At 40.4% G+C, this 12,533-nt stretch overlaps 1 protein-coding gene and 1 pseudogene across 2 annotated transcripts in view; both read left to right on the forward strand.

Annotated features, from left to right (window-relative positions):
• The window catches only part of SPIDR (scaffold protein involved in DNA repair), a 451,079-nt gene that overhangs the window by 393,020 nt on the left and 45,526 nt on the right, over nucleotides 1-12,533 (forward strand). For both annotated transcript variants that reach the window (XM_066266094.1, XM_066266093.1), the window contains 3 exons: nucleotides 10,426-10,513; nucleotides 11,979-12,122; nucleotides 12,219-12,278. In XM_066266094.1, coding sequence (XP_066122191.1) covers nucleotides 10,426-10,513; nucleotides 11,979-12,122; nucleotides 12,219-12,278 — 292 coding nt within the window. The remainder of the gene's footprint in view (nucleotides 1-10,425; nucleotides 10,514-11,978; nucleotides 12,123-12,218; nucleotides 12,279-12,533) is intronic.
• On the forward strand, nucleotides 1,930-3,897 carry LOC136328579 (eukaryotic translation initiation factor 2A-like; annotated as a pseudogene).

Raw genomic sequence — 12,533 nt, forward strand, 5'->3', positions numbered from 1 at the left:
TACTGGTAAATGAGACAAACTGGAGCACCAAGGAAAACAGGAGAATGCAAAAGATGATAAATGGGGGACCCACCATTTACCAGATGCCGGGCACCATGCTGGATATACACGCGTGTTATCTTCAAAATAACCTCTCAAAGCAAATATTATTTTATTCATTTAACAGATGAGGAACTAAACTTCATCAACAGTAAATATTTTACTCTAAACACACTCTTAAATGGCTCTAGAGCAAATTCTGCTTCTATTATGCTATCCTGAAGCTTAACCCAGCTTGACTATATGGAGGTGGTGTTGAGACTTGGGGTGAGTGGATTGTGCCCAATGCTTGACTAAGAAATACAGTAGCCCTGGCTGGATAGCTCGGTTGGTTGGAGCGTCCTCCCTAAGTGCAGAGGTTGCTGATTCGATCCCCAGGCAGGGCACATACAGGAACAGATTGATGTTCCTGTCTCTCTCTCCCCCCGCTTCCTTTCTCACTAAAATCAATAGATAAAATTATTTTAAAAGATAAAGTATTAATATATCCCTTCCCTTCTTTTACTCTTTGAGACTAGGTTAGGGTAGAGGTGAAGGGAAGGCATGAGAACCTTCTCACTGTGAGCTGATGCTCCAATGAAATACATGCTCAGAAATGCCAGTTTCAACACTGGGTGCTAACCTTCCTTCCTGCCCTGGCAGTACATGGAAAAGGTCATATGCTACTGCCTTTTTATCACTACAATTTTCTCCCTGAAGTCATGCCTGCAGCAGTTCTGGTTGATTTATTAATTAGGTTAAAGCCAGTCAGTTGGTAAAGGTTGTTGTGTGTTTTATTTTCCATTATTTGACATGCCACTGTAAATTATTTAGATAAAACCTAATAGGTTCAATCTTTGAAAAAGTATATACAGGGTGTCCTCGGGTTATGACACAGTTCTATTCCTACGACCGTGATATAACCCAAATTTTGGTGTAAGTAGAAACACAAAGTCTAAGTCACTTACCTATCCTAACACAGTATAAAATTATAATCTAAAACATAAAAACACACTAAGCCACAGGAAAAGGAAAAGTATATAAATATACTGTGCTGTAGTAACAGAAAAAATGACCAAAAAATGAGAATAAAAAAATTCCTTATATTTATTCCTGTGATTGGTTTGCACACTGGAAGGGGCATTGCAAGGTGGGAGAGAGTGACCTATTGGGAGGGGGAATCTGGAGAGGCAGGAGAACCTGCAGAAGGTGCTGGAGATACTGGGTCAGGTGAAGCAGGATTGTCTATGGAGGAGATGCTAGAGATGATTCTACCTGTACTACAAATGTCTCATCTTGAGAAGCAGCTGATGTAGAGGGTACAGGGTGTGTTGAAGGCCTATGTTCTTAAAGAATTGTTCCAGGCTAGTCTGGAAAATTGGTGACTTCTTCTCATCCAAAATTTACCTATAGCATTGCAAGGCATCCATAAAATCTTTGTAGACCTTACTGAATCTGTCATCTCTCGGGTCCTCAGCCTGAAATTTTGCCAACCCATCTTCTACCATAGAAAAACCTTCTGCCAAACCCTTGGTAGTAAATCTTGGGTCTTGGGGTTTCTATCTCTTCCTCTGCAATAAGCTGCTTCTCTAGCTGAAAGAGGTTCTCAGCAGACAGCTCCTCTCCATGTGATGCCAGTAGCGCTGACTTTCGTTTAGGTGCCAGGATAAGGGCTAAAAAGTCGCCAAACAAAGCAACACAAACAGAACACTGTACTTTTAACAATCCAAAATGTCAAAGGTAAACTTACTGGGGATGCAGCTTCCTCACTCATAGGCCGCGTTACTGTGTGTCCTCCTGCCACATGCAGCCAAACTAGTTTGCCCACGTAGTCCATAAGTACGATGCCAAAATACTCACGTTTCAATTTTTTTAAGTGTTTATGTAAGTGAGCGTCGTAAACTTGAAACGATGAATGTAGATACTGTCATAATCCGAGGACTCCCTGTAAAGGAATGCTACTTGATATGTGAATATATGATGATAGTATATATTTTAAAGGAAGCAAGTTTGTTTGTTTGTTTTAAGTATCAGAGCACACTTGCAATAATGTTTGTTTAAAAACAAAATTCTATTGCTCTTTCCGGGACAATATAGTGCCATTCATGCTGCTCCTGAAACTATACATTCACCATGTATAGTTCTTCGGGAATCAGAAGAACTATACATGGTGAATGGACCACCATATTTTACAGAAAACACTGTTACACTGTTTCCAAGGGAATCTGGGGAAGATTGCAATGTCTATATTGTTAGAAAGGATAGGAACTTGTTTGTCTGGAACAACAGAGAAAAAAATATCAATGTCACTAACAAAGGATTACTGCCCTCTTTTGACCTCCTAAAGGCAGTTTGCCTTGAGTTCTTGCCAAAAGAACACTGTCCTGGCAACATGGCAGTTTTACACTAATTCTGCAAATGGCACAGCTGGAATTCCCAAATTTGACAATGTAAAAACTGAGACATGTTTGAAATCTTTCATCCAGAAAGAAAAAAATTCAAAATTGGTGTCCTAACTGGTCAAAAGATGAAACTGTTTGTGCCCAGAATGTTGTTAACAGTGAAGTTCACTTCTTTGAAAACAACTATTTCAATACAATTGCAAATAAATTTCATTTGCAAAGAAATTTATTTTATATTATCACCTGGATCTTAATCATACAATATGGCTATGTTCCAGGCAGAAAGGGTGTACCTTTATTTGTTAGATTGTATCAGTACCCCAGTTTTGATAAACCTTATGCAGCTTTAGTCAATTAAAGTTTCTCCAAGGTGGACAAGATTGCAATGCTATGGAATAAAAAGGCTATTGCTGTGTTAGTAATAACTGTTACAGGGAACAAATGCTTCACTACATTGCAACCAGCGGAGAAAGTGCTGTAGTGCAATAACCCAAAGGTGTCCTCATTAATGAAGTAGTTGAGATTTGTGCTGTTTATGGTATTATGCCTGCCAAAGCAATATTTTTCAGCTTGAAATGTGATCCTGTGTTTGACTTTGGAACTCATCCTGATAATGCAGTCTCTACTGTAACCCTCATGGACATATGTTAGTACTAGCTAGATATGGAAATCTGAGGGGACACATGGAAGTATGGGATGTTAAAAACTACAAACATTTCTAATCCAACAGACTCTGATTCTACATATTATATTTTGCTTGGTGCCCAGATAATGAGCATATTTTAACAGCCACGTGTGCTCCGAGGTTACATGTTGATTATGGGTACAAGATTTGGCATTATACTGGCTTTGTCTTGCACGAGTCTAATGTGCCATCAAATGCAAAATTATGGCAGGTTTCTTGGCAGTCTTTTTGAGATGGAATATTTCCAGCAAAAATAAAAATAATAACTTACCAAGCATTCCATGTGACCTAAAGCTGGAACAGTTTATAGGCCACACACCCCAGCTTTAAGAAAAAAAAAAAAGAATCGCTAATTCCTAACTGTCAACCAGGAAATGATAAGTCGTTGTCAAACACAGCCCTTAAAAATCAAAGGAATCATGAGGCCAGGAAAGCCGCAAGAGAGGAAGCAAGAAGTTACAGTACAGATTTGGCACCTACTGCCCACAGGGCTCAGCACAAATACTTTCTCAGTCAACTTATTGGAGAACCTGAGCTGGACCAAAAAATCAAGAACCTAAAGAAGAAACTGAGAGCAATCAAACAATTGAAATAACAAGTCACAAATGGAAAACAGCTAGAAAAAAAAATCAGTTGAAGAAAACTCAAAAGGAGAAAACCTTTCTCCAGGAGCTGATCTGGAATTGGATATTTAAAGATTCACAGAAAGCAAGTTGGTTACCAGAAATTAGTGCAAACACATCTTCTGATAAGTTCATTGGTGTATACAGAATATTCATCTGCCCACATTAAATGATCATCTATCATTTAAACCATTTATCCAAGAATCTGCATATTTGTGAAATTATTTAATAATGTTTATTAAATTGATTTTTGCATTCTATATCATGTCAACATAGGATTATAAAAAAAAGACACATGAATTTTCTAGCTAAGTTTGACAGAATGAAAGACAAATGTCATTTTTTTTAGTAGGGGACAATATCATATAAATGGAGATATTTTCAAATTAAAAAAAAAATTTCTATCAAGAAATATGGGCTAGCCTGACCTATGGTGGCACAGTGGTTAAAGTGTCAACCTGGAATGCTGAGGTTGCTGGTTCAAAACCCCTGGCTTGCCTGGACAAGGCACATGTGGGAGTTGATGCTTCCTGCTCCTCCCCCCTTATCTATCTGTCTCCCCCTCTGCCCTTTGTAAAATGAATAAATTAATTAATTTTTAAAAAATGAAGTACGGGCTAATAGATTTTGCTTAGAATTATGGGTATTCCTGCCACTACACTGGTAAGTATATCATGTGACACTTTTGAAATAATAAGTACCATCTAATAGGCCCTGGCCGGTTGGCTCAGCGGTAGAGCATCGGCCTGGCGTGCGGGGGACCCGGGTTCGATTCCCGGCCAGGGCACATAGGAGAAGCGCCCATTTGCTTCTCCACCCCCCCCCTTCCTCTCTGTCTCTCTCTTCCCCTCCCGCAGCCAAGGCTCCATTGGAGCAAAGATGACCCGGGCGCTGGGGATGGCTCCTTGGCCTCTGCCCCAGGCGCTAGAGTGGCTCTGGTCGCGGCAGAGCGACGCCCCTGAGGGGCAGAGCATCGCCCCCTGGTGGGCAGAGCATCGCCCCTGGTGGGCGTGCCGGGTGGATCCCGGTTGGGCGCATGCGGGAGTCTGTCTGACTGTCTCTCCCTGTTTCCAGCTTCGGAAAAATACAAAAAAAAAAAAAAAAAAAGTACCATCTAATACATGAGAAAAGACCAAAATCTGTTTACAAAGTTCCAGAGAGCAACATGTTACAGGAGTTTCATATTTCCAATGCCACTAAGTTATGTGCATAATTTCCTGCTCAGGCAGAACAGAAATGTGCAGAGAACTTTGTTTGTTTGTTTGTTTGTTTGTTTAGCAAGAGAGAGACAGACAGGAAGGGAAAGAGATGAGAAGCATCAACTTATAGTTGCAGCACTTTAGTTGCTTATTGATTGCTTTTCATATGTGCCTTGAGGGGAGGGGGACCTCCAGCCGAGCCAGTAATCCCTTGCTCAAGCCAGCGACCCTGCACTCAATCTAATGAGCCTGCGCGCTCAAGCCAGTTAACTCGAGATTTTGAACCTGGGACCTCAGCATCCCAAGTCAACGCTCTATCCACTGTGCCACCTCTGCTCAGGCCTTAAAGAACTTATTTTATACAAAATTGTGCTAGTTAATATTTTTATATCCCAAATCTTGAGGAAAGAGTTGAGATTAGGAAGAACATTTTTAAATATAATTAGCAACTAACATATATCCTAAAATATGAGACATTCTAGACTTACAAATTTATCTTACATATTTATATAAATTTAAACATTATTTAAAGGAATAATACAAAAAGTTTTATTTCAGATTTAATTTCCTTTTTTAAAATTTCTTTATCTATAATTTTAAAATATTTTTCCTGAAATTTAGTGAAATAGCCTTGCAAAATGTTTAGTAATTTCCCACATCTATAAGGTATTGTGTGGTAAATTAGCAGAGAATGGGCTCTGGGATCAGAATGACTGATTTGATGCCCTTCCTGGCTACATGACCTTGGGAAAAGCATGTCTCTATACAGGTGGTTAGAGGGGCAGCTTGGGGTTTGTGTACAGCTGCTGAAATGTGGACCCAGCAACTGGTACATTTTCAGTGGATATAATTATCCCAGCATTATTAATTAATTACAGTATTTCTCTGTTGATTTCCAATATCTTGCATCAATAGAAGATTTAAATCTGAAATTGTGTCTTGAAATTCAGCCATCAGTCAGAACAGCCTGTTCTGAAAACTGTCTACATCTTTATAGAGATAGTTATGTAAACTTAGGTGAAAGTGATGTATTTTTCTTAGTATTCTAAACCATGTTTTACTTAGCTCCACAAACATTGTCAGCACGCACTAACAGTCTCTCTGAAGAGCTCTTATGCAGGACCAACCTATCCAGAGCCATAGACTCACTACCGTGGTTCAACAGACGTGATTTAGACAGCAATGTGTGTGGCTCACCCTGGGCTTGGAGGGCACATACATTGGCAGGATATGGACCTAGTGCCCTACATTCTACCTGTCTTGACTTCGTAAAAGGAAGAGCAGGCATTCTGAAAGAAAGGTGTTGATGATTGTCTAGCTTTTCCCTGGCCTCTCTGCACCTATCTCGCAGTGTTCATGCTATGTATTGGGTCTTGTGTAAACTTTCCAATACAGATGACAGCATTACTGTGTGATTGCAGAAGTCCCCAGCTTTTTGTTTCCTGGATGCTTTGAGATATGTTTTGGTGAGAGCTGCTACAAAAGGGTAGAAAGATAATGTTTGTAGCAAAATCATTAATCAGAGCTAAGGAAAGTTTAACACTGGATGTATTTCAGAACAGGGTTTTTTGCTGGAAACCAGTCTTAAGTTGATTTTATTTATTTGTTTATTTATTTATTGAGACAGAGAGAGAGAGAGAGAGATGGAGACAGACAGACACTAAGGGAGAGAGGTGAGAAGCATCAGTTCTTTGTTGAGACACCTTAGTTGTTCATTGATTTCTTTCTTATATGTTCCTTGACCATGCGGCTACAGCAGACTGCATGACCCTTTGTTCAGGCAGCAACCTTGGGCTCAAGCTGGCAACCTCAGGGTTTTGAACCTGGGTCCTCTGCATCCCAGTCCAACACTCTATTCACTCGCCACTGCCTGGTCAGGCTGATTATCTTTTTTTAATAGCAATTTTATTGAGATGTAATTTACATCCCATAAAATTTACCCTTTTAAAAGCATACGATTCATTGGTTTTTATATTCACAAAGTTGTGCAATCATATCATTATCTAATTTCAGAACATTTTTATGACCTCATAAAGAAACCTGTACCCATTAGCCCAACAAACATTAATCTGCTGTCTCATGGATTTGCATATACTAAACAGTTCGTGTAAACAGAAACATACAATCTGTGGCTTTTTGTACTTGGCTTCTTTCACTCAGCATGTTTTCAGGGTTTGTCTATGTTGTGGCACGTGTCAGTACTTCATTTGTTTTTATGGCTGTCCAATACTCCGTTATACCAGATTTTTTTTTTTTTTTTTTTTTTTTTTGTATTTTTCTGAAGCTGGAAACGGGGAGAGACAGCCAAACAGACTCCCGCATGCGCCCGACTGGGATCCACCCGGCACGCCCACCAGGGGGCGACGCTCCGCCCACCAGGGAGCGATGCTCTGCCCCTCAGGGGCGTCGCACTGCCGCGACCAGAGCCACTCTAGCGCCTGGGCAGAGGCCAAGGAGCCATCCCCAGCGCCCGGGCCATCCCTGCTCCAATGGAGCCCTGGCTGCGGGAGGGGAAGAGAGAGACAGAGAGGAAGGAGGGGGAGGGGGTGGAGAAGCAAATGGGCGCTTCTCCTATGTGCCCTGGCCGGGAATCGAACCCGGGTCCCCCGCACGCCAGGCCGACGCTCCACCGCTGAGCCAACCGGCCAGGGCCCGTTATACCAGATTTATATATTCGTTCATCCACTGACAGACATTTGGATTGTTTCCACTTCCTGGTTATCATGAGTAATACTGCTGTGAACATTCATATACAATTTTTGCATGAACCATAAGTTTTCAGCTTTCTGGGGTGGGATTACTGGGTCACTACCAAACTTTTCAAACGTGACTGTCCCATTTACCATCTCAACAGCATAATGATACATTTTAATCATTGATGATCTAATCTTTTTAGGATCTCATTGTTTCATTACCTCCTATCAAATTGTTAATGATTTCCTGGGGCATTTGGTAATGTCTACTCTAGTAGACCAAACCTCTTTTAAGGAAATGCATTTCAGTATTAAGGCAGATGTTTAATTCATTCAAGGTTGTCTTATGTATGAGGGTGACATAAAAAGATATAAAGTGACAGAAGCTACCTTCAGAAAGACATTTTTTTCCTCCTTAAATGATGTCTAAACTGTGTTTTCAACCAGCATAGAGTCTGATACTAGATAAATGAACAAGTGAAATTAGGCAAAAAACAAAAATGGTTAGAAGCCATGGGCTTCTTAAAAGAAAAACCAAGGTTGTGAAAAATTCTCATATGGAAGCATTGAGGGACGACTTGCTGTGTGTGATAGATGCCACCGCTGTGTATGACTCCGCTACGCAGCACAGGAAAGTGAAACTGGGAGAGGAGTTGGGTAGCTGTTAGCAGAGACCCACATATCTCCACTCCTTTGTCCAAGGGTTAAGCACCTCTTTTGTGCCAGACTCTCATCTGAGCACTAAGGATTCCTGAGAACAACCACAGAGCCTGTTCTTAAGAGGCTGGTGTTCTTGTGAGGACACAAGCAACAATAACCAAGCAAGCCGATTTCAGATGGCAAGCCCTGGGAAGAGAGGATGAGGTGGGGTTTCTAGGTAAGCAGGAGCTACCACAGACTGACAGTGAAGACCCTTTCTTCAACCCCAGACTTAGCCTTTGGTCCTGCAGGAATATGTCCCACACATGCACAACTCGTGGTTCCAGTGTATTCCAGTGCAATCTGGGCTGCTGGGCCCAGTTTGACACCCAAGACAGTTCTGTGAGCCTCAGTCCTACCTCAACAGCAGGCTATCCTCATGAATAAACCACCTGTTAAATGATGAAAGCACTATGTAATCCTAAAGATACTTGACAATATTTCAGAAGAGAAATGGGAGGTAATGAATCTTTTTTTTTTTGTACTGCATTCATTTTGGGTCTAGGAGATGTGTAACAATGGTTTAACATTTCCTTTTCTTTGAGCATTTTTTACCCGTACCAAATAAAAGTAGTCAGGATTAGAAAGGTAAACTGTGGCCTGACCAGGCAGTGGCGCAGTGAATATAGCGTTGGACTGAGACGTGGAGAACCCAGGTTCGAAACCCCGAGGTTGCCAGCTTGAGCGCAGGCTCATACAGCTTAAGCACAGCTGGAGCACGGGGTCGCTGGCTTGAGCATGGAATCGTAGACTTGACTCCATGGTCGTTAGCTTAAGCCCAAAAAATCACTGGCTTGAAGCCCAAAGTCACTGGCTTAATCAAGGGGTTACTTGCTCTGCTGTAGCCCCCGATCAAGGCACATATGAGAGAGCAATCCATGAACAACTAAGGTGCCATAACAAAGAACTGATGCTTCTCATCTCTCTTCCTTCCTGTCTGTCTGTCCCTATCTGTCCCTTTTTCTGACTCTCTCTGTCTCTATTTAAAAAAAAAAAAAGGTAAACTGCAATGTGGCTTATACTCTTGCCTTTCTTTAAAGAGAGAGGTTATATTCCACTTTCCTGTCCCCTATCACCTATAACATAATAAGTTATTATTGCTGACTATTCTCTCTTCTTTTGTTACTTTAAAATGTTTCTTGCTATAATTTCTGTGATTCTCTAGTTTTACTTTTTCTCTCCAGACCCCCATTCAATTGTAGCATCCCCTCTACCTAATCAAGAAACAATGAGGCCTGACCTGTGGTGACGCAGTGGATAAAGCATTGACCTAGAATGCTGAGGTCGCCGGTTCAAAACCCTGGGCTTGCCTGGTCAAGGCACATATGGGAGTTGATGCTTCCTGCTCCTCCCCCTGTTCTCTCTCTCTCTCTCCCTCTCTCTTTCTCTATCCCCTCTCTAATAAATATGAATAAATAAAATTATTTTCTAAAAAGAAAATAAAAAAAAGAAACAATGAGACCAGCATACCCAAGTGTATCTGCAGACATCCTCTGTGCTCTCTCATGGCAGGAAGTGTGTGTGACATGGCCACTTTGTAGGGAAGGTGGGGACACTGCAAAAAAGGGAGCCAGCCTTTCCATGGGCAGCGGAGGGCATTTGATGGCTATAAGGCCTCTGAAGAAATACTTCCTTTTTATCTCTCTGAGTCTAAACTATTCTGTGCTGCTAGAAAGTGTAGCCTTGAGCAAGTTAATCAACTTGCTACAATTTTTATTTACATAGGTAAGCTTATCATGAAACTTAAGCATCATATATGTAAAATGCTTAAAACAACCCTTGGCCCATAAGTATAAGTAATCATTAGTAGTTATTAATATTTTCTATATAACCATTTCAATGGCTGGATATTTCATGTGTTGACATTATAAATTAATGAACAATCTCCTTACTAATGTCATGCAGTCAAGTTTGAAAATCTGTTTGTCTGTATGTATGTACCACTGTCTTTTCCATCTGAATTACCACTTATCCTAAATGGTGGCTCGTTGGCATTAAGGGTAGTGTCTGTTAAGTAGATCTACATATGAACAGCTCATTGACCAGGAACTTAATAAGTGATGTTTAGTGATTAATATGTTTGGCAGCATCTTCTTTTTTTTCCAGGACAGCAAGTCTTTTCAGTTTGATTGACTCTATGTGGCCTCCAGTGATGCCTCTGAAAGTACCTGGCCACGGCCAGGCCTGTGAAGAGGTAAGAGCAGCATTGGGAGAACTGCCCCTGGTTGCTGCCTGCTCAGCGCCAGGTGCTGTGCCAGGTGCTGCCTCCACAGTCCACATTGCAGAGAAACGCAGGTCCAGTGAGCATGAGCCAGGACAGAGATTGAGACCCATTTGTATTATTCCAAACCCAAGACCTGGATGCTTTTTCTGCTGTGCTACAGTACATTTTTCTTGAGGTTAATTTAGGATGGTGTTTTTAAACCACAATCATTAGGGTCAACCATTAGGATCTTAGCCTTGGGCTAAATAAGACACAGAGCACCCCACCCACCTTCTAGTCGTTAGTAGAACTAACACTCAATTACCAAGTAGAACAGAAACTCACGTAACCTAATAAATAAAATCCTTGGATAGTCATACAGCCACCAGCTTAGCCAGAAATTTCCATTTTCCTACCACATCAGATTGTTTATGGTAGTTGCTCACAGGTGTCAAAATTGACTAATTAAAATGTGTTCCCTCTTCTCCATCCTGACCCTTATCCAATAGGCCGGCCAGCACTGCTTTGGGTCATAGTTCGCAAAGCTGGAAACTGGGGTCACATTGTTTGTGCCTTAAGAAAATGCTAAGATTATGACTCCGTACTATGCTAGACCAGCAAGATTGTTGTTAGAAATAGCCATTTATGTTTGTTTGTTTGTTTGTTTGTTTGTTTTTTAAAAAGCAATGGTACATTTACACAATGGAATATTACTTGGCCATAAAAAAGAACCAAACCTTACCCTTTGTGATAGCATGAATGGACCTGGAGAACCTTATGCTAAGTAAAATAAGCCCATCAGAGAAAGACAAGTATCATATGATTTTACTCATATGTGGAATCTAATGAACAAAATAAACTAACAAGCAAAACAGAAACAGACTCATAGAAAACAGACTAACAACTGTCAGCAGCAAAGGGAGTTGTGGAACTGGGTGAAATAGTGAAGGGATTAAGCAAGAAAAAAAACCTCATAGACACAGATAATAGCATGGTGATTCCAAACGGGAAAGGGAGATGGGAGTGGTCGAAGAGGCTATGGGGGACTAAGTGGTGATGGAAGGAGACTTGTCTTGGGGTGGTGAACACAATCCAATACACAGATGATATATTATGATATATTATAGAATTGTGTGCCTGAAGCCTATGTAATTTTATTAACCAATATCACCACAATAAATTCAATTTTAAAATGTCCATTTCTAAACTGAGAGGAAGAAATTTCTAAATGTGTTCAGTATACTCTGAAGACTAAATTTCTAAAATGCAGTCTTGAATCGTTAATAAATTTAGAAGTACAATTTTTTACACTTGATCCCAGAGATAACAATCTGTTTCTTATATAGATATTTCCGATGAGCCGTTTGAGACAGTATGTATCTGTGAATAAATATGTATATATTAAGGACTATATTTTATATTTGAGTCTTTCTACCTTTGCTTTCATTTCAAACAGCTAAAAACTCATCTACCTCCTCCTAGCTTCTGTTACATCCTCACTGCTCATCCGTATATGGGCCAAGTTGATATAATTGAAGAAGACCCTATTTCTAAGCTTTACCAGCCTCCAATTCCCCGATTCTTAAGAGAAATTCTCCAGGTAACGTCTATGTTTCTAACAAGGTCTTTGATTACTTTCTTTTTTATATGTGCGTGCTTTGTGTGATGTTACCAATCTTTTTCAATGCCTTTTCAGACTGATGACCTCGGTACCCGTTGCAGTTTCTATGCCAGAGTGATATATCAAAGACCACTGGTAATCTATCTATCTCTCCTTTTCTCTCTCTCACTCTCTCTTTCTCATAAAGTATTAAAATGCACAGGTATAATCAAGTTTATTAAAGGATCATCTATCCCTCTTAGAAATTAATGGAATACCAAAATAGAAAAATATTTTTAAAATCCAGTTTTGTGCTGAATAAGTAGTAAATCCATTCCTTGAACAAGTTTGGACTGTCAGCCACTGTGTTAAGTACTGAGATATAAAATAGTCCAAATGTAATGTTGCCCC

The sequence above is a fragment of the Saccopteryx bilineata genome, chromosome 3 (genome assembly GCF_036850765.1).
Source record: "Saccopteryx bilineata isolate mSacBil1 chromosome 3, mSacBil1_pri_phased_curated, whole genome shotgun sequence".
NCBI lineage: Eukaryota > Metazoa > Chordata > Mammalia > Chiroptera > Emballonuridae > Saccopteryx > Saccopteryx bilineata.